The sequence below is a fragment of the Panicum virgatum genome, unplaced genomic scaffold, assembly GCF_016808335.1.
Source record: "Panicum virgatum strain AP13 unplaced genomic scaffold, P.virgatum_v5 scaffold_4331, whole genome shotgun sequence".
NCBI classification, from domain to species: domain Eukaryota; kingdom Viridiplantae; phylum Streptophyta; class Magnoliopsida; order Poales; family Poaceae; genus Panicum; species Panicum virgatum.
Window position 1 is genome coordinate 43,943 of NW_024376381.1, and position 22,017 is coordinate 65,959.

Consider the following 22,017-nt stretch of genomic DNA (forward strand, 5'->3'; position numbering starts at 1 on the left):
CTAAACGTGAGGAGGCAAATTTTAGTGCTTTCCTTTTCCTGCTAATGCATTGCCGCACACCCATGATATATATCATTTGCTGCACTGGAGACAGTAATTTTATGCCACATTGCAACATACACCTATCAATAAAAAAAAATAGCAGCACAAAATTGAACTTCAAATTAGTAACGCAGATATGTGCACGAGAATGGACAAGTACATAGACACATATTTATTCTGATGCATGGACAAACAGTTACGCAGTCCACGCATCACTACAGTCACGCAGGCCGCAGCAGCTCTCAACGGTGTACCAGTAATAATTCCGAAGGGCTAAATTTTGTTCCTATCATATAAAAAAATCTTGTTATTTAGAAATATTAAATAAGTTCTGATTACAAAACTAATTGCAGAATCTCTGGACGCGAGACGAATCTAATAAGTGTAATTAATTCATAATTAGCGGATGTTTACTATAGTATCACTATAACAAATTAAATATTAATTAGATTCATTAGATTTGTCTCATAAATTAACACTCATATGTGATTATAATTAGACTTTATTTAATACTTCGAAATAATAAATTTCTCTTTAATGTGATAGGGCTAAAGTTTAGTCCTATGGAAACAAACATATTGGGTCTAAATGGAAGCAATGAATGCCAGCCCTGGCAAAAAAAAAATGGAAACCCAGACCTGACAATAAGCAGGTCTAAGGCTCTCCGCACCGGGAGACGCTACCGGAAAAAGTGCTGCAGCAGGGGCCTGTATATCGTCCACAATGGTTGCGGACCAGCAGCCCATCCACTATTCCGAGCGGAATAGAGGAGGTCCGCTGCCCGCATGCGTGGCGCGGGCCCCGCGCACCAGCAGCATCCCCCCAACCGCCTCGCACCGTCTGCCGGAGGGTCCGTCGTCGAGGCCTACTGTGCGCGCGCCGCCACGGACGCCCCGCCGCCGCCGCTTGGCGCCACCGCCGTGCCGCGCGCGCACCCCTGCTAGTTGGCCGGGCGAAGTTGGTGGTGGCGCTGTCCGGCTGTGTGGCGTGGACCGGTGCTCGCGGGGAAGGCAGTAGCAGTGGAGCTCCAGCGTCTGGGCTCCACGGTTCAACGAGGGGCGGTGCTGTGAAGGAGTACAAGAGGTTAGGGTGGTCCGGGGACCGTCGGTGGCGAAGAATTTACGGCGGTGGAGCTTCTCACCGGTGAGGCGTCCCTGGCGAAATCCCGGCGCAGCACGGGGCTAGAGTCGAGGCAAAGGCTTCAGGAGGGTTGCTGGTGTCGTGGCGATGCTCCTGCGCGGCTTGGCCGGGACTCCGGCACGGCGGAGCGGCGTAGCCGTGGTGGCACGGGGCTCTGCTCCGCTCGGAGCTAGAAGGGCGGCAGCTAGGGTTGCGGCTGGATGCGATGGCGAGGGTTGGGGTTCCAGGGAGTGCGGGCTGGGGCGTTTAAGAAGGCAAGAGCCCGTGGATCCTCGGCGCGCGGGCCGAATCGCGCACGAGAATCACGGCGAGGCCATTGTGCGCGGGGGCGTCGCGGTGAGGCAGAAGGAAGGTGGGAGAAGAGGCGCTGACAGGCGGGGACAGGTGTGTCAGTGAGAGGGGGCGGGGGCGCGGGGCGAGCACGTGAGCGAGTGGGCTGCGGTGTTGAGCGCGTGGGGGAGTTGGGCCGAGGTCGAGGTCGGGCCGAGGTGGAGCGGGGCGCGCGTGGGCTGGCCGCGAAGGCTGGGCCGCGGGGTTGCGGAGCGGGCTGAGAAAAAGGGAAACAGTGTGGGCCGGGGGAGAGAGAGAGCGGGCTAGGCTGGGAAGTTAGGTTTGGGCTGGGTTCTAGTTTTTCGTTTCTATTTCTGAATCTATTTCCTATTTCTATTTCTAATTCAAACTCAAGCCAAATGAATTCAAATTTGAATTTGAATCACTCAAGCACTCAAACAAATAAAACAATGCTCCAGCATGATGCAACAACAAAATTAAACCTATGATAAAATTTTAATTACTTGAGGAACAAAAATTGGATTAGAGAAAAGTCGGCGTAGGAGTCGACTTGGATTCCTCCTGGGCCGAATCCTCTCCGCCACGCGACTTGGAGGCCTCTTCGGTCAGCCTAGATCGGAAGCCGTTGAAGACCGGTGTTTTTTATTTTTATATTTTTCAAAATTGTTTTTTAAAGAAATATATTTTCGGTTTCACAATTTATAGGTTTATACCCCTACCGCCCGGCAGGGGGCGGCAGGGGGCCTACCGCCCGTCTGCGGGGCGGCCGGCCCTCTGCCGAGCGGTAAGAGCCTATATGTAATTAAAATTTGAGTTTTATCGTCGCTGATCTAACTCTCGGGGTTACGCCTTACCAACTAGATTCTTTGTAACGGCCTCGTAGTGAGTTTGCTAGCCATCTCACCTTAGGAAGTGTGATGAACAACTAGTGTAGCTCACGACTTGTGGGTAAAGATGTGCAACCTCTGCAGAGTGTAAAATTGGTATACTAGCCGTGCTCACGGTCATGAGCGGCCCAGATCCTCCTTTTGATTAGTGGGGTTATCTTCCTTTGACGAGGCAGGTTCCCCGGGTGGCTTGGTTCAGTTTGGGTTTCAATAGTCTCATAATTAATCCTGATTAATTACTATGTAACTGGGTTAATGGTAATTCACCAACTTGTAGTAATTAGTTTTAATAAAATTTGCCAAGACTTAAAAGCTAATGCAGTTGAGTCAGCCAACCTTAGAGCCTCATAGTTTGTGTTATACTTGTTGAGTACGAGTTGTGTACTCACTCTTGCCTCTTCTATACTTTTTCCTCTTGGGATACTCTACTGCTGCTCAGTTCCTGCCGAGGCGAGGGAGTTCACTCAGAGCTACCAGGAGTACGAGGACTTCTAAGCGTTCGTCTCCCAGTCGACGTCCCTGTGGCGCCCTGCTTCGTCGAGAGTTATCGTATTTGCTTTACGCTTCTGCTGTATCAGACATTTTGTCATTATTGTAATAAATAACATTCGTACTCGCTTTATTATGTCTTTTACGTGATATGTGCTGTGATATACTACTCATTCTGTTGTATATACATGTGACTTGATCCTGGCATGTATATGATTGCTCGGTTTATGCTCTTTTATAAACCGGGTGTTACATAGCACGTCCTCCTCGACAAGCAAACATCAACATTCACACTAATGTGTCTACCAAGTTGGCTATTGTTTTTTTTGAAGGTTTCGACTTTGAGTGGAACGAGGCGCCGAAGCAGCCTCGTCCTGTAGCGTCAGCATCATCCGAGACCAAGAGCACAAGCGAGGTGGCCTTGGTGATGTAGGCTGTTGTGACCAACACCACGAGGCAACGCCATATGTGCTACTAGGCCGTCATGGAGCACCCAGAGGGTGAACACAATGAAGGCAACATGTTGCGAACACAGCTTCCCAATGTACGGGTAGCAGTGCGCAAGCACTCGTTATAGGCACAGGCACAAGACCTGCACGAATGATGGGACACAGGCGCTGAGAGTCAGCCGCACAAGTGCAGGGGGCCTCCCAGCAGTCACGGGTCCAACACAACTCATAGTGCTTGAGGTTAGCTTTTCAATTGGGGGCTTGAGGTTAGCTTTGTATAGAATGTTTATTGATCTATATATCTTATTTGTAATTTTTGGTCAACAATACAATATTTTATGAATTTATTTGCATTTTTGATGATTTACTGTAGAAATAAATTAACAATACACAAATAGCCTCAGAAATTCAATATATTTTTCTAAGGGTCATCATATTTCCATGTAGAATCCTCAAAAATGTTTAGACCAGAAACTCCACATGTTATTGGTGTTGCCGGTGTCTCTTTCAACTCGTAGTGTGGGTTACAAGTGAAGTCATCCTTACCGCCCATGTTTCAACATGACCAATAGTTTACTTTATAATTTTCATACGAGTACTCGATATATTTTGTGGAGGGGCAAAAAATGTCCATGTGGCACCCTTAAAAAGTTTGGGCAAAAAATTCCACATGCTGCCGGTGTTTCTTTCAACTCGTTGTGTGTGTTACACGTGAAGTCACTTTCACCATCCAAGTTTCAACATGATCGATAGTTCACTTTATCATTTCCATGTGTAAAATTAGACATATACTAATGAACATGCTATGAAAAAAGTAACCTCAAAATCTCATGATTTTTTAAGGGTATTTGTGAATTATTAATTTTTCGCTAGCAAATTACCCAACCAACAATTAAATAATACATGAATGCCTAAAAATTCCAATTATGGATATGGTTATATTTTTTTGAAAGTTCAAATTGTGTTTGTTGAATTAAAAATTAAAAACTTATTAAAACTTATTTCACTTTGGAAACACAATTGAAAAATGTTTAAAACTTATAGCAAGCAGCCCAACTTATCCCACCTGCACTCTTTTCCACCTGGCCCATAGCCAAACCCACCAGCACATGTGGCGCTGGGCTGTGACTGCTGGGCCACACAGCCAGGCCTTGGCCCATGCGCGGATGAGAGGGGACATTCAGCCCAAGAGGGAGGAGGCCAGTTGGGCTGGCTGCATTGGCCTCATTCAACCCAAGAGAGAAAAGAGACGAGATGGAGGGTGGGTTGGGCTCTAAAACTATAGGGATTGCAGCACAAAATAATTTTTAATATTTTTAGAATTTTAAAAAACATAAGTTTAATACAAATTTGTTTGTTACGGGTATTACTGGGTATTTCTACTTGATCAAGTGTTTGCATTTAACTCTAAATTCTCAAGAGATGCGCCGACGCGCCGCCAGGCGCCCAGCCCGCCCTGTCACGGTGCGCCGGTGCCGCCCGCGCAGCCGCATCCGGCACGCCGCCCGACGCCCTGCTGGCTGCTGCAGTGCCACCCACGCTCGCCGCCCGCCGACCTGCCGTCTGGCTCGGGGCTTCGATGATTCCTGGATCCGCCACTGGATGTATGATAAATTAGAATGGAGGGATGAGGATGAAAGGGAAGCAAGAGGAAGCCTGTACAGGAAGATCAGCAGGGATATGAGATAATTTAGGATTGCTACGAGGACAACTCGTTTGAGTTAGGCATTTGATCAAGTGCTCCGTCAAGTGCTCTTGACCCGTGAATTGTTGTTAGATGTAACAAATCTGAAGATGGAATCAGGGTCTTGTCACAGTCAAAAGCAGCTTTTATAGTCGGTGAGTTTGGCCTGGAGACAAGAACATCCTATGATCATAAGCTATGCTACTTATATTTTAGAATTGCGATTACTTATACTAACCTTTTTTCCATGTAGTTTGACTAACAGCATATAGATACATGCCTAAACATTGGAAGTATATGAAATATGTTATTGATATCAGTGGTTCAATTACGATCGTTGGTCCTGCATTGCGAGAATGAATAACTTCAATTTGTACATAAGTTTGAAACAAAGTTTTAGTGATTTATGGAAGCGCAAATTTTAGCTACTTTCAATAAAAGTTATGGTGAGGCTAAAAATTATCTTCAAACCACAGAAAACATGCACCTTTCCTTTTCAAGGAAACACACGAATATCATTACAAATCATACACTGCATATAAATAAATATTTTGACATGGTATAAATGGTAGCTGGAAGTTTAGATTTTTCACTCGATGAGACTAACAGAAGGGAGCAACTGCATCCCCCATCAGCAGCTTACAATAGAGCGACATTCAAGCTGGAGCAAATCATAAATTAACCATCAACTATTGTATACTATATGAATAATTGACTTGGGCATAGGAATTTCTTTTGGGGGCAATTTGCATGTGAGGAGATCTGAGGGATCTAGGATAGGCTGAAGAACAAAGTGATTAAATGAATTTTTAGCAACGTTGTAATAGCATGGCAACCAGCCACACCGCCATCAAGCTCTCGTATCAAAGATAACCAAACGTGAAATTATGTTAGAATGATAAACCAACGCTAAGAACATCTCTCAAGTTAAGCAAGCTTACAATGCAATATAGTTGCTTTTCCATGTTACAAGCTAAGCGCAGCAGCCTCATAGGATTTACGATTGTTCACAAGAGCGCCGTTTTATTCCCCGTTGGATATTAGGACCTTCACGTTTGGTCCGTTGCTGGCCTGCTTTGTAGGTTGAGCTATCAGTCACAAGGGCGCCCATTTTACCACCTTAAAATTTTTAAAGCAAATTTAAAACAAGTTCATGCTGCGGTCATAAGAGCTAATTACATGAAAAAGAAACTTACCCCTATTCCTGTTGTGGGCTGTTTGGAAGAGACGGGTGACTGGGCGATGAGGTAGAGGTGGCTTCAAGGGAGCCGTGATGGGTAGGCATCGACATGTCGACGTGCTAGCCTGGGCTGCAGTAGGTGCTGCTTGAGAGAAGAGAGATAAGAGTACAGTTTGATGGCAATACTGCTGTTTAAATATACATACTACCTTACAATCTTAGCAAAAGAAATAATTCTCAAAGTGCTAAATTATGGAAACTGAAAGTTTGGAAACTAATCAAAGGAAGCTAAGTCCTAGTCACCAGCGCTGATCCTTTGCAGCTTCCTATCCTTCTTTGTTTTTGCTAGTGTTGCATACCTATGTGAGTAGTAGACATTACCGAAGGCCTGCAACAACCCCCAACTCCAAAAACAAATTGAATAGAATCCTTAGCTGTGCTAACACCTCGCCGCATTACACCCAGTAAGTAAGCCCATGCTGATTGCCAATAAATGCAACACATTCAGCCAATGCGTGCGCAGACGAACGGCGACTTAGCCTGTTCACGCGCAGCCATCACCACACAGCGCTTTAGGCCCTGTTCTCTTCAGCTTTCCTTTTTTGCTTTTCTTTTCTTTTCACTTCCTATATGCACCATTGCACTTCCTATAGCTCAGCCCCAAACAACATCGTACACCACGACCATCCCCAAATGTAGTTTTGGGATGCTAGAAAAAAGTTTAGGAAGGGTGGGAGGAAGGTGAAGTGACTCCATTATTGAGCTCTAATGCACCGCACCCTTTACCGGATCTATGCAGCATCAAGTCCAAAACCATGACGTAAAAAAAAAACAGCTTTGTCGTAAATTTTCTGGTTGTGGAGTTCAAGATAATCTATACCTTTATGGGTAATCTATATCACATTCCATGCTAACAACACAGCTATAATGTAATCATGCATGCTTTTTGTTGAGTAATACTACATGCTTATTATTTATTGATTTCAGTGCTTAATCTAAGTGCACATAAATGCACACATCCATACTCTCTAATGAGCTAACTCTATACGATGGCACATATATAATTAACCCATAACAAAAGCATATTAGATAAAAACTCGGTAGGCACTCGGCACAGCAGCAAGTACCTGTTTTCTGCGCGTTTTCAGCCACTCTCAGCCTACAATGAACAAACACATGAGTCAGATGTGAAGCTGTATTTTGGCATGTGTTTTGGCAATAGCCTCAACTATTGGATACATTGTCAATATTCTCTTTCTTATAGGGTACACCACATGCATGTGCACGCCAAACCCAAGAAACTCTTGACAAACAAACAAAGATGCTACAGAGGCTAGGATACACAAGATGCACGTGAATCAGCTGGTGTTGAAGATGCATATAGAGAAAAGTACAACAACCAAACATTTTTTTTTAGAAATTTCCAAAGAGAAGGCCTAAAAAAAAGAACATCTAGTAGTATACTACAGTTTTGAAATGATAGAACATTGTAGTATACTGCAGTTATACCACATCATAGAACATGGTAACATTAATATAAAAATAATAATACTGTACTGATTTAAACCCAATAGAATGATGTTAGAATTCGTTGATCAACAAAATAGTGAGATGCACATAAGTAAGTAGGTAACAATAGTGATTTCATATAGTGTTGAAATGGGCTGGCATGTGGATCCGGTAAGTAGTAAGCATCAGCGATAGCAATTTGATTGGCCCATGGCTAATGCCAGATTAGTGCTGAGCTTATTGAATAATATTATATATGGATTACTCATGCTGAGCATACGCCCCATTGTGCCCCATCGGTGGCCCGCCACCGGTGGCACATCATCAAACTGTAGTCCACATACCACTTTAGATCTAATCACATAAAAAACACACCAGTCAGGACCTAGTCATAACAGGATGCCAACTTCATGTACATGTACCCAAGATGAATTATCATGAGGATGAGAGCATAAGAATAGTTTAATCACAAATAAACTTACATGGTTGTCATCCAATGAGTCATCATCATTCCCAACCTCGTCACCACGAACAATGTGCTTGTCCATTTTACCAACCTCATAAGGAGCCTTTTGCTTGTTTTTTCCTTAAAACAAAAACATGTACATATAGTTCAGCTGGCAGCAAGATTCAAGGGCCAGTAGCACAGATGCTCTAAAGAGTAAACATGCAACAAATAATTGGGGAAATTACATACCCTGGATACAACTGCTGCACGTTGAAAGTCTCTCAGTTTCCTCTTCATCTGAAATGAGGATAAAGTCTGATATTCTCAGATCTGTGAGTTGGCCTCCACTTTGCAAGCTGGGGAATAAGGATACAATGCAAAAGAGCACAGACACCCCCAAATTGCCCGGCACATTTAATACTAAAAAAATGAAACAAGCTGCATGATGGAGCTAGCATGGATTGTAACACCATTACACTCTTTCTGCTTCTTTCACCTATGTGGCTGATTGGTTTATCTTTAATTATCAAAGTGATTTAATTATCAAAGTGATGAAAACTGACATCTTATGGCAGTAGTCAAGGATTGTTAAACCGGTTATCTGTTCATCTAGGGATCAAAAGGAATATACAAGTGATTATTTATTTATTTATTTATTAAATGGCAATTGTTGTTCCACACGACCTCACATCTCTTTCTTATTCTTGCTAATTGTTTTGATCTCAAATAAACTCATAGCTCGCTGCTACTGCTACTTTATGGCTATTGGCGCCCTATGAAAGCATCCATAACACTGACAATCTGCTATTCTTTTTGAAAGAGGATGGAACGTTGGACATAAGAGTGCCCTTCGAGGGCTGGAGGAACCTGTGAATACTTTTAGAAGCATTCTTGGTGTTCATATAATCCTTTGGATAATTTCATATGTTTCCTGAAGGACAAGGACAAAGTAATCCCAGTGTTCATACAATCACACTAAAAGCTGTTGATGCAGAGAAAATTAGATTCAGTTTATGTTGCTGGTGTTCTTGCCGTACATATAATTTTGATCCCTGCAGTTTGCTTCTTAGTACGGCTACCCCTTGGCCTTGGTAGCCATACTAAGAAGCTGTCTTGAAGATGTACATGTTTCTTTGCCAATGATTATATATATGTCAAATATTTACTCATTTTCCTTATCAATATATCAGCAGTCCATGTCTCACTTATTATTTATTTCGTTTGAACTAAACTAAATATACTTGATTTGGGTTCATTTGAAACTTTTATGCTTTGCTAAAAAAAATTAGATTTCAAAACATATTATAAACTTTTTGTTAAATGTAAGATCAACAAAGTGATTTATGGGGCTTTGATGGCATAGTAACATTCCCAAGCGATGTTTATCATTGCTGCATTGTTTCAGCAACATTCTGGTGATTTTACTCTGTGTTCTATAAGTTAATGGCAGAGAATGAGCTGTATTTCTAGTAGAAAACAATCAACGAGAAAACAAGAACCAACTGAAAATGCCCACCGAACAGCCACGCAATGACCTAGCGCTAGCGCTAGAAAGGTGGTGTGATGCCAACACAACCATCCAAACATCTGCCCCAAGAGGGCGCGTTCAAACAACCATGTGGATGCAGAAAGAGGGGAGCAGAGATGAGAGGCATGCATGTATTACCACACAAGTTTTTCCGAGCACTTGAGCCTGGCGCAATCTTTTGCAATTTATGCTTGGATGGGCACTCCCGCAGCTGGTGCGAAGCCAAGGTGGAGAATGGAATGTATTCTTCGCAAGCCACGCATTTCACCATGATACCTTGGACGAGGTAGTCGAGCTCACTGCAGCGAACATAGTTGACGATATCCCCACGGTAGCAGGGGCTACAAATGAGAACGTCACCAGAGATATGCTGCAACAAGGGTAGGATAGCATGAAGCCAAAATCAAATCAAACCAAACTGCATCCAAATTAATTCGGTCAGGTCAGAGCTGAGCTCACCCTGAAAATAGGAGGTCGGAGAGGAAGCTCGCATTCAGAGCAGACAAGTAGACTTGTCTTGATGCAGCCGCCCCCGTAAAACGCGAACTCCATCTGCTGTTCCGGAAGCTTGGGATCGACGACGTCGGTGTTGCACCTGTGTTCAAAAAACTTGCAGTAGGGGATGTATTCGCCCCCAGAGTCGCAGAAGATGCATTTGAACTTCATCTGAGCGATGGTGCGGTCCAGCAAACGGCAGTTGGAGATACATGCCTTTTCGTGTCGGCGGGTGCAGGCACCACAATAGATGTGGCCGCCAGCGCACTGCAAGGCCCAGAAGTGAAGTTGAGCTAGGAAAAAAAACGAAAACTTTGCGGGCTTTTCATCTCACCCACCGTGTACGCTTGGCCCCTGATCTGGTCAGGCCGGAGGGGTTGTTGGCAATATGCGCAATCCAGTACTAAATGGTTGATCTTGAGTTCAAACACACCCATCTCCTGCGATTGAATCTATCAAATTAAGCATCGTGGAGAAGCAATAGAGAGAAGAAGTAGGAAGAAGGAGAAGCATCTAATGTAGCATCCTCCATGGTGGCTTACCCGGTTCCTTGGGGGCAGGACCGAGGCTTCCTTGGATCGGTCCTCCTCGGCCTTGTCCTCCTGGGGGCGGAGTCGCTCCTGCGCAGCAACGAACTCCTCCTCCATGAGGAGGTAGTCCTTGACCCGCTCGAGCTTGAGGAGGCGTAGGCGGCACTTGGAGAGCGACGCGACGTTGGGGATCTGGCCGCCACGAGACTGGTGGTTGTGACGGCCGGCCGGAGGCCCGCGACGGATGGCTGGATCAACGGGTGGGGCGGTGGCCCAGCTGGGAAGGACGAGACCGGCGGTCGGGGGATCCGCGGCACTGCTGGGCCGCTCGACGGCGAGAGGTTCGGCAGGCGGTGGGAGAGCGGCACGCGCCGCGGGAGGGAGGAGCGTTGAGGGGAGAGGAGAAGAGAGAGTTAGGGTTGGGGAGGACATCGTATATACAACTGATCTGGCTGGCCTCCACCGTTCAATCAAATCGACGGCTACGATTGTCCTACGCGTTGGGCTTTGGCCAAGTGCGCGGCCCAGACCAGATTGCTATGATTTTCTTTTTTTTCTTTTATTATTTGATATAACTGGTGAGCGTTCGCCTAAACGTGCTAAATGGCTGTTTAAACGGCGTTTAAACGGTAAACGGTGACTAATTGTGTAGTTTAGCCCATAAACGGTTCGACCGTTTAAACAATAAAAACGGAGTTAAACAGCCTAAACGGTCTAAATAAAACGGAAATAAACACTATTACACAGACTAAACAGTCGTTTAGCTCACTGTTTAGGTGAACACTAAAAATTCAGTTGAGTTTTTTTACATAAATATCTATATCTTGAATTGCACATTCATAAATATGTATAATAATTTGTTGTATGTATAAATATGTATATATATTCTTTTACATACACAAATATGTATATTTGGCATAATATTTTATTTTTTACAAGCTTAAATATGTATGTTTTGATCTAAAATACAGAACCGTTTAGACCGTTTAAATCTGTGTAAACTCCATTTAAACGGTCTAAACGCTAAACAAAGGTTGACCGACTGTTTACCGTTTAGGATAACACTGGTTATATATTTACTTTTATATAACATGTGCCATATTTACTTTACTCTTGTAGCATGTTTATTGGATCAGATAACTTATTTGCAATTTTCGGTCAACACTGGAATATTTTATAGATTTAATTGCATTTTTCATGATTTAGTGAAGAAATAAATTAATAATAGACAAATAGCCTAAAAAATCAAGATATTTGGCGGAGGGGAAACATATGTCCACGTAGCATCCTCAAAAAAAGTTTGGACAATAAACTCCACATGTTGCCGGATGTTGCCGGTGTTTCTTTTAACTCCGTGTGTGGGTTTAACCTGAAGTCACTTTCGCCTTCGAGGTTTCAACATGGTCGATAGTTCACTTTCTCATTTCCACGTGGGGGCTTGAGGTTACCTTGCTATATCATGATTATGGGCCTAGGTAACTTATTCACAATTTTCGACCAACACTGAAATATTTTATAAATTTAATTGCATTTTTTATGATTTAGTGAAGAAATAAATTAATAATAGACAAATAGCCTCAGAAAATCAAGAGATTTGGCCGAGAGGAAACATATGTTCACATAGCATCCTCAAAAAAGTTTGGACAAGAAACTGCACATGTTGCCGTATGTTGCTGGTGTTTATTTTAACTCCTTGTGTGGGTTACACGTGAAGTCACATTCGCTTTCGAAATTTCGACATGATCGATAGTTTACTTTGTCATTTCCACGTGGGGGCTTTAGGTCACCTTGCTATATCATGTTTATGGGCCCAGGTAACTTATTCGCAATTTTTTACCAGCACTGCAATATTTTATGAATTTATTTGCAATTTTGATGATTTAGTGCAGAAAATAAATTAATAATACACAGATAGCCTTAGAAATTCAATATATTTGGTGGAGGGGTAACATATGTCCACGTATCTTCCTCAAAAAAGTTTGGACTAGAAACTTCACATGTTGTCGAGTGTTGCCGGTGTTTCTTTTAGCTCGTTGTGTTGGTTACACGTGAATTCAGTTTCACCATCCACATTTTAACATGATCGATAGTTCACTTGATCATTTCCATGCAGAGACTTGAGGTCACCTTGCTATATCACGTTTATGAGCCCAGGTAAGTTATTCGTAATTTTGGACCAACACAATATCTTATGAATTTAATTGCATTTTTGATGATTTAGTGCAGAAATAAATTAATGATGCATAGATAGCCTCAGAAATTCAAGATAATTGGCGGAGGGGTAACATATGTCCACGTAGAATCCTCAAAAAAGTTTGGACAAGAAACTCCACGTGTTGCCGGTGTTGCTGGTGTTTCTTTCAACTCGTTGTGTGCGTTACACGTGAAGTCATCCTAACCGTCCAAGTTTCAAAATGACCAATAGTTTACTTTATAATTTTCATATGGGAGCTTGAGGTTAGCTTTGTATAGAATGTTTATTGATCTATATATCTTATTTGTAATTTTTGGTCAACACTACAATATTTTATGAATTTAATTGCATTTTTGATGATTTACTGTAGAAATAAATTAACAATACACAAATAGCCTCAGAAATTCAATATATTTTTCTAAGGGTCATCATATTTCCATGTAGAATCCTCAAAAATGTTTAGACAAGAAATTCCACATGTTGTTGGTGTTGCCGGTGTCTCTTTCAACTCGTAGTGTGGGTTACAAGTGAAGTCATCCTTGCCGTCCATGTTTCAACATGACCAATAGTTTACTTTATAATTTTCATACGAGTGCTTGAGTTTACGTTTGCATAGCATGTTTATGGGTTCGGGTAACTTATTCACAATTTTTAGTCAACACTAGAATAGTTTATGAATTTAATTGTATTTTGATGATTTACTGCAAAAAGAAATTAATAATACACAAATAGCCTCAAGAATTCGATATATTTTGTGGAGGGGCAAAAAATGTCCGTGTGGCACCCTTAAAAAGTTTGGGCAAAAAATTCCACATGCTGTCGGTGTTTCTTTCAACTCGTTGTGTGTGTTACACGTGAAGTCACTTTCACCATCCCAGTTTCAACATGATCGATAGTTCACTTTATCATTTCCATGTGTAAAATTAGACATATACTAATGAACATGCTATGAAAAAAGTAACCTCAAAATCTCATGATTTTTAAGGGTATTTGTGAATTATTAATTTTTCGCTAGCAAATTACCCAACCAACAATTAAATAATACATGAATGCCTAAAAATTCCAATTATGGATATGGTTATATTTTTTTGAAAGTTCAAATTGTGTTTGTTGAATTAAAAAATAAAAACTTGTTAAAACTTATTTCACTTTGGAAACACAATTGAAAAATGTTTAAAACCTATAGCAAGCAGCCCAACTTATCCCACCTGCACTCTTTTCCACCTGGCCCATAGCCAAACCCACCAGCACATGTGGCGCTGGGCTGTGACTGCTGGGCCACACAGCCAGGCCTTGGCCCATGCGCGGATGAGAGGGGACATTCAGCCCAAGAGGGAGGAGGCCAGTTGGGCTGGCTGCATTGGCCACATTCAGCCCAAGAGAGAAAAGAGACGAGATGGAGGGTGGGTTGGGCTCTAAAACTATAGGGATTGCAGCCCAAAATAATTTTTAATATTTTTAGAATTTTAAAAAACATAAGTTTAATACAAATTTGTTTGTTACGGGTATTACTGGGTATTTCTACTTGATCAAGTGTTTGCATTTAACTCTAAATTCTCAAGAGATGCGCCGACGCACCGCCAAGCGCCCAGCCCGCCCTGTCACGGTGCGCCGGTGCCGCCCGCGCGGCCGCATCCGGCGCACCGCCCGACGCCCTGCCGGCTGCTGCAGTGCCACCCGTGCTCGCCGCCCGCCGACCCGCCGTCTGGCTCGGGGCTTCGATGATTCCTGGATCCGCCACTGGATGTATGATAAATTAGAATGGAGGGATGAGGATGAAAGGGAAGCAAGAAGAAGCCTGTACAGGAAGATCAGCAGGGATATGAGATAATTTAGGATTGCTACGAGGACAACTCGTTTGAGTTAGGCATTCGATCAAGTGCTCCGTCAAGTGCTCTTGACCCGTGAATTGTTGTTAGATGTAACAAATCTGAAGATGGAATCAGGGTCTTGTAACAGTCAAAAGCAGCTTTTATAGTCGGTGAGTTTGGCCTGGAGACAAGAACATCCTATGATCATAAGCTATGCTACTTATATTTTAGAATTGCGATTACTTATACTAACCTTTTTTCCATGTAGTTTGACTAACAGCATATAGATACATGCCTAAACATTGGAAGTATATGAAATATGTTATTGATATCAGTGGTTCAATTACGACCGTTGGTCCTGCATTGCGAGAATGAATAACTTCAATTTGTACATAAGTTTGAAACAAAGTTTTAGTGATTTATGGAAGCGCAAATTTTAGCTACTTTCAATAAAAGTTATGGTGAGGCTAAAAATTATCTTCAAACCACAGAAAACATGCACCTTTCCTTTTCAAGGAAACACACGAATATCATTACAAATCATACACTACATATAAATAAATATTTTGACATGGTATAAATGGTAGCTGGAAGTTTAGATTTTTCACTCGATGAGACTAACAGAAGGGAGCAACTGCATCCCCCATCAGCAGCTTACAATAGAGCGACATTCAAGCTGGAGCAAATCATAAATTAACCATCAACTATTGTATACTATATGAATAATTGACTTGGGCATAGGAATTTCTTTTGGGGGCAATTTGCATGTGAGGAGATCTGAGGGATCTAGGATAGGCTGAAGAACAAAGTGATTAAATGAATTTTTAGCAAAGTTGTAATAGCATGGCAACCAGCCAACCAGACACATGTTACAATTCGGTACATAATTAGTCAGACCAAAGTTGTAATAGCACGGCCCGTGGGGAGAGAGCGAGACGAGGCGCGGTCACCACTCGTGATGAGCCCCTCTTTCTCCTGGTCCTGGTCCTGGACCTTGCCGGCGTCGACCCCTGCTTCCGGGGAAGCAGGAGGCCGCCGAGGAGCCGGCCGCCGCGAGGAGGTAGGAGGCGGAGAGCGGCAAGGGGATGCGCGTCAGATCCAGGTCGGCAGAGTGCGGGAGAGCGGCGGAACCTGCCATGGATAGGGTGACCCAAGTTGGATTCTTCTAGGGGAAGATATTGATCTCACCTTGGATTCGATGGCGAGCCTCTGCTCCAGAGACTCGTGGTATTGACAGGTGGGTCATGGGCCCACTTAGCAGTGTATTCTTTGCAAATTTGTGGGTCATGTATGCTGCAAATTTGTGCAATTCTTTGCAGGCGAGGAAAGGAGAATATGTTTCTCCCCCCAGTGAGAGCCGCCCAGCTCAGCTGTGACCTGTCCTCTCTCTTGGGGAAAAAAAAAAGACGATTTATTTTTGGAAAAAGAAAGAAAAGGGAGGCTGCAAAGTGGAAAGTGGGCCAATTGTTCCATGACACGTCGGCTGGAGTTGGAGTTGTAGCGTTTGTATCAACTCCCTAAAAGATTCATAAATGCATTGTTATTACAACTGTGGGGAACCATATTAATTTCCGAAAGAGTTGTTGCCTCGATTTAGCACCAGACAATGCAGATTTTAAAAGGGAAAAATCTCTCCACATCCAGCACCCTACATTGAAGCGCATATAGTCATGTTTTAAGGGGTGGCAACGAGCACCCCAAACAATAACATCACAAGTTCTACCCTAAACCACAGCAATAACATCACAAGTTCTACCGTTTTTCATTTCACAAGTCCTACCCTAAACCACAGCAATAACATCACAAGTTCTACTGTTTTTCATTTCATGATGTTGACACAGTCCTACTGTTACTACAACTCAAACCGAATGGAAAATCCACTCCTCAGCTGGGCATACTCGGAGATCTTGATGGCTTCCACCTTTCACCAAAGTACAATTTTTGTAGAGTCAGGCCATCTCCAGCAGACCTCGCATCCCACCTCCTATTGCAAACTCCACTCTATCTACAGTCCACAGTGCAAAACAGTGTTTTGCACGACAGCCTCAGAATTACACGTGTTAATTACAGGAAATCTGTGGCAAATAAAACATCATTCTCCACAATCTGTTCCATACTGAAGAAATGTTTGGTTGCTAGTCGCTGAGGAATTCACTCTCGATGAAGTCTGTCAGCTGAGGATCATTGCACCTAGTCGCCACCTGTTAATTATGCGCAAAAGTTCACTACAAACTGTACGTGGCATAAGTGCTACACTTGTATTGACTCTAACAAGTTAAGTGCACATAAATGCACATATTGGTATCTCCCATCATTTGTCGCTGGTTGAGCATCAGTTAAGAGCGCTGATTTTGTCACCATAAAATTTTATAAACCAAATTTAGAAACAAGTTCATGCTGCGGCGTTGATGGATAATATGATTTAATTACAAGTAAAAAATAAAAGTTACCCCTCTTCTTGCTACGGGCGACTGGGCGACGAGGTAAAAGTTGTAGAGGTGGCTTCGAGGGAGCCTGGGCTGCTTGAAAAAAGAGAGGTAAGAATAGAGTTTGATGGCAATTGCTTGCTGTGTAAATATAGAAATAATTCTCAAAATGCTTAAATTATGGAAATTGAAAGTTTGGAAACTAATTCAAGTGCACATAAATGCACATATCAATATTCTCTAATAAGCCAACTCTACGATGGCACATATATAATTAACCCATAAAGAAAGCATATTAGATGAAAGCAAGTACCTGTTTTCTGCCCATATGGTGTTGCAATCTTTACTTTCTTGTTACTTGCATGTGTGTTAAAGGCGTTTTCAGCCACTCTCAGGCTACAATGAACAAACAAACACAAGTCACATGTGAAGCTGTAGTTTGGCAATAGGCCCAACTATGGGACACATTGTCAATATTCTCTTTCTTATGCACATGCATGTGCACACAGAACCCAAGAAACTCTTGACAAACAAACAAAGGTGCTACATGAGGCTAGGGTACACAAGATGTGTTGGGGTGGATTGGGCTTACCCTAAATACGGGTTAGGGTGGGTTGGAATGTATTCATGTTTTTAGGTTCGTATGGATTTAACCCACGGGTTTAGTTCTACAGGTCTAGCTTTTGATGTGAGGCCCACATGTAGGTCTAGCCATAATACTTTGCACAAAGTGGCGGACAACAAATGGGTTATGACCCTGAGTTTTGAGTTTTTAGTTCCAGGGTGCAGCTCTTTGATGCGGCCCCACATATAAGTCTAGTCACAATACTTTGCACAATGTAGCGGCCACTTACACACCAGCAATGTTCCTGCCTACCTGCCCTCCTCCCAAAATTTCACATGACAAGAAAAAGAGAAGATGTGATTGTGTGCTACATGTGATGTGATTGTGTGATGGTGGCTGGGGGTGCGACATCATCAAACCACGCTCTACATACCACTTTGGACCTGATCATAATTCATAACAAAACATACCATTTCAGACCTAATCATAACAAGACAACAATGCAACTTAATGTATCTATGCGATTCCACATTCCCAATTTCATATATCTATAAGAGGATGAGCGAATATAAATAGTTTGGTCATCAATAAACTTACATGGATGTCATCAGATGAGCCATCATCACTCTCAACCTACAAGAACATGTACGTTTGAGCCATAGCTGAGCCAGCAGCTAGATTGAAGGGCCACAAGCGAAAATGGTCTAAAGAATAAATATGCAATTAATAATAGGGGAAAGTACATACTAATGATAGTACTGTTGCCCGCTGGAGGCCTGGTGCTTTCATATTCATCTGAAATGAGGATAAAACTTTGATACTTCAGCAATCAGTGAGTTAAGCAAAACAGCGTAACAGGCCTAAACCAAGCACCAAGGAACAAAGGCAGGCTGTGAGTCATTGTTTTGCAAATCATTGCAGCAAGAGTGGAGCATCTGGTGAGGTGACATGCCAAAGCAACAGCTAGGACCTCCGGAGGCCCACAATATATTCATGAACCACAATACACTACTAGGAGAAGTCAGGACCAAAACCCAAGCTAGAAGTCAGGACCAAAACCCAGGCTAGCTCACCCTGCCCCACAGGAGGTAGATGGAGAAAAGGCCGCAACCTAAATCAACCAACTGGATGGAGCCTTAGCCTTAATTCAGAAAGCACCCGAGCAGCATGCATTAACACATGGAAAGCGGGCATGGTACCAGCACAAGAAGCCAAGAATGGGCCCCAAGAGGGTGAGATACCGAGATCAAACAACATGAATAGTAATTTCAGTGCCTAATGGTCACACGGGTCACAGTAGTATGACCCAAATGGGTCGACCCATTTGACACTTTTTTTATAAAAAAATGGATCATGTGGGTCGGTTCCAATGGATTGTGGACCGACCCATACCCACCCCTAGAACACAGTGAATTGTTTATACAAGATCTTTTAGAGGATGTGGATTATGCATGGTGAAACAAGATCTTTTATTGGATGTGGATTATGTATGGTGAAAACTACCATGACATTCCAAAAAAACCCAAAACAGTGTTGTTGGAAAAAAATCTGGCTGAGTTTAAGATAATCAATACCTTATTCTATGCTAACAAGGAACACAGCTATAATGTAATCTTACATGCTTATTACAGAGTTCAGCGCTTAAACGTATGTGAACATAGCATGCCCATAACAATATTCTCTAGTAAGCCAACACTAACATGGCACATATATAATTAACCCATAGAGAAAGCGTGTTAGATAAACTCAGCATGTGAGCAAGTACTTGTTTTCTGCCCATATGGCATTGCAATCTTTCCTTTCTTATCACAAGGTGTCTTAAAGGCCTGCTCAGCCACACTTTTGACACTCAGGCTACAGTGAACAAGCAAGCAAACAAAACACAAGAGTGAGCCATGAAGCTACATATCAGTGGTTTAATCACAAATAAACTTACATGGTTGTCATCATATGAAGCATCATATGAGTCATCATCACTCGCAACCTCATCAACCGTGAAAAATGTGCTTGCCCACTTTACCAACCTCAAAATGAACCTTTCGCTTACTTTTCCCTTAAAAACAGAATGTACATGAGGCCAATAGTTTGGGGGTCAGCAAGATTCAAGGGCCAGTAGCACAAATGGCCTAAAGAGTAAACATGCAACCAATAATTGGGGGGACTTACATACCATGGATACTATTGTTGCCGGCCATAGGTCTCTCGGTTTCCTCTTCATCTGAAATGAGGATAAATTTCATTACTCACAGATGACCCCCACTTCCTCAAGTTGGGGAACAATGATGCAGTGCGCAAACAACACAGATACCTCCAAACTGCCCGGCATATTTAACACTTAAAAACAACACGCTAAAAAATGAAACATGCTGCTTCTCCAAATTTTGCAACCTACCTAGGAGAAAATAAGTGCCACATATCACTGCAGCATAATGCAAGTATCTGATGACTATTGAACTGGCCAAGCAGCAAGCAGAGAAGGCATCTGGATTCATGGTCAATGCAGAAAGAGTGGAGCACCGGACATACACCCATACAATACTAGTGGAAAATAACAACCAACCACAACCAAGAACCAACTGAAAATGGCCGGCCAAGCAGCCATGCAATTGCCTAGCACTAGAAAGCAGGCGCTATACCAGCACAACCATCTAGCACCATTCAAACAACCATGTGGATGCAAGACGAGGGGAGCAGATGTGGGAGGCATGTATTACCAAGGTTTTAAAAAACGCTAGACGCTAGGTGAACGCTAGCCTATGGTTTAGAATTTTTTGTGATTAAACGTAGATTAAATGTCTTTTGTGATTAAACGACACTGTGATAGAACGCAACGCTAGGCCAAAGTTTAGAGTTTAATCAAGATTAAACATAGTTTTAAAATGTTTTTAAAACAGGGGTATTACCACATAACTTTTTTGGGGCACTCGAGCCTGGGGCGATGTTTTGCAATTCACACTTGAATGGGCAATCGCCCACCTGGCGCAACCCCAACCAGGAGAATGGAAAGTATTGTTTGCAGGCAATGCATTTGACCTTTATAGCTCGGAGGAGGTACTCAAGCTCAGTACAGTGCCTGTAGCCGTAGGTGCTGATATCACCACGGTAGCAGGCACTACAAATGAGATTGTTACTCCAAAGCTGCAACAAGGGTAGGTTAGCATGAACAGATAAACCAAAATCAGAACAAGCTGCACCCAAATTAATTCAGTCAGAGCTCAGCTCACCAAGAAAATGGGAGGCCGGATAGGAGCCTCGCATTCAGAACACTGAAGGAGACTTGTCTTCAGCATGCACTTCCACCGGGCAGGAGGAGTGGAATATTTGGCAGACGGGCAGTCACGCCGGTGTTCCAGAAACTCGAAGTAAGGAATGTATTTTTTGCAGTCGCATTTGAAGTTCATCTGAGCGAAGATGCGGCTCAGCACATTGGTATCAGCAGGCAGACAATGGTGGAGGCGGGGATACATTGACGACAATACATTTGACCGCGGAATGCACTGGCACTGCCAGGAGGAAGCACGAGAAAGGGGAAAATAGTAAGAGAAAAAGTTGAGCTAGGGAAAAAACAAAACAAAACATCTCACCCACCGTGAACGCTCTGGCAATTGTAAGTGTCACGCCGGAGGGGTCGGCGGCAATATGCACAGTTCAGTGTAGCCCCTTTTTTATCTTGAGCCTAAACACACTCATCTCCTGCGATTGAATCTATCAAATTTAAAAGCGGGGATCGGATGAAGACAACGGCCGCGGGACTGAGCACGTGGAGTGGAGTGGTTAGGAGAACTAGAGCAAACGACGGCGGAGGTGGGGGCGCACTCACCATAGATGAAGACTTCCCCTTGGGTTGGATCCGTGGCTCCGGCGGCGCCGATTCGGATTCTTCCTCCTCGCTTTCTTGGCGCACCGGCGCCTGGATTTGGGGTTTATTGATCGAGGGTTCGCCGCCGGAGGAGCTGTCCTCCTCATAGGGGCAGGAGGAGGAGGCCATGGGGCCGGCGGCGGCTTGGGGAAGGCGAAGACGAGGCGGCGGGCGGGGGTTTCGGGGGCTTTTGCGGGCTTTCGAGGAAAAGAGAGAGACCTGTGGCCTGTGGCTAACAAAAGCTGTTCCCTACACAACTCCCTCTTCCTAAATAAACTCTATAAATTTAACTATTCTCCATTTGCTCCCCAACTTTTTTCCTACAATTTTTTCCTATCCCCTCAGTCTCCGTATCCTATTTTACCACAATTTCTACCTTTATTCATTCATTCTCTATACACTATAACTCATTCATTAACCATTTATTTATCATTTTTTTTTTTGTAAAAAATATATTAACCATTTTATTTATTGTTTTTTATTTTTAAAA

The 22,017-nt window shown here is 43.1% G+C and overlaps 1 protein-coding gene and 2 long non-coding RNA genes across 3 annotated transcripts; all 3 read right to left on the reverse strand.

Annotated features, from left to right (window-relative positions):
* Positions 1-6,200: 6,200 nt before the first annotated feature.
* LOC120694236 lies at positions 6,201-11,104 on the reverse strand. The gene is made up of 8 exons (XM_039977391.1): positions 10,685-11,104; positions 10,481-10,582; positions 10,107-10,409; positions 9,786-10,017; positions 8,369-8,416; positions 8,154-8,257; positions 7,290-7,321; positions 6,201-6,304 (listed from the first exon to the last, which is right to left on the reverse strand). The coding sequence occupies exons 1-7, from the start codon at positions 11,102-11,104 to the stop codon at positions 7,307-7,309; spliced, it is 1,224 nt and encodes a 407-aa protein (XP_039833325.1). The 3' UTR covers positions 6,201-6,304; positions 7,290-7,306.
* A 7,127-nt stretch (positions 11,105-18,231) lies between these two features.
* Positions 18,232-19,652, reverse strand: LOC120694238. The gene is made up of 3 exons (XR_005683389.1): positions 19,605-19,652; positions 18,416-18,463; positions 18,232-18,301 (listed from the first exon to the last, which is right to left on the reverse strand). It is a non-coding gene; the product is annotated as an uncharacterized LOC120694238 (long non-coding RNA).
* A 9-nt stretch (positions 19,653-19,661) lies between these two features.
* Positions 19,662-20,768, reverse strand: LOC120694239. The gene is made up of 3 exons (XR_005683390.1): positions 20,572-20,768; positions 19,839-19,886; positions 19,662-19,721 (listed from the first exon to the last, which is right to left on the reverse strand). It is a non-coding gene; the product is annotated as an uncharacterized LOC120694239 (long non-coding RNA).
* Positions 20,769-22,017: the final 1,249 nt, after the last annotated feature.

What these genes read in the sequence shown, in the direction of transcription:
- LOC120694236 (XM_039977391.1), bottom strand. Translation starts at nt 11,104, where the DNA reads ATGTCCTCCCCAACCCTAACTCTCTCTTCTCCTCTCCCCTCAACGCTC. An exon ending in TCCTGCCCCCAAGGAACCGG is followed by an intron (nt 10,583 to 10,684) that starts GTAAGCCACCAT and finishes ATTCAATCGCAG; the next exon opens with GAGATGGGTGTGTTTGAACT. An exon ending in TCAGGGGCCAAGCGTACACG is followed by an intron (nt 10,410 to 10,480) that starts GTGGGTGAGATG and finishes TGGGCCTTGCAG; the next exon opens with TGCGCTGGCGGCCACATCTA.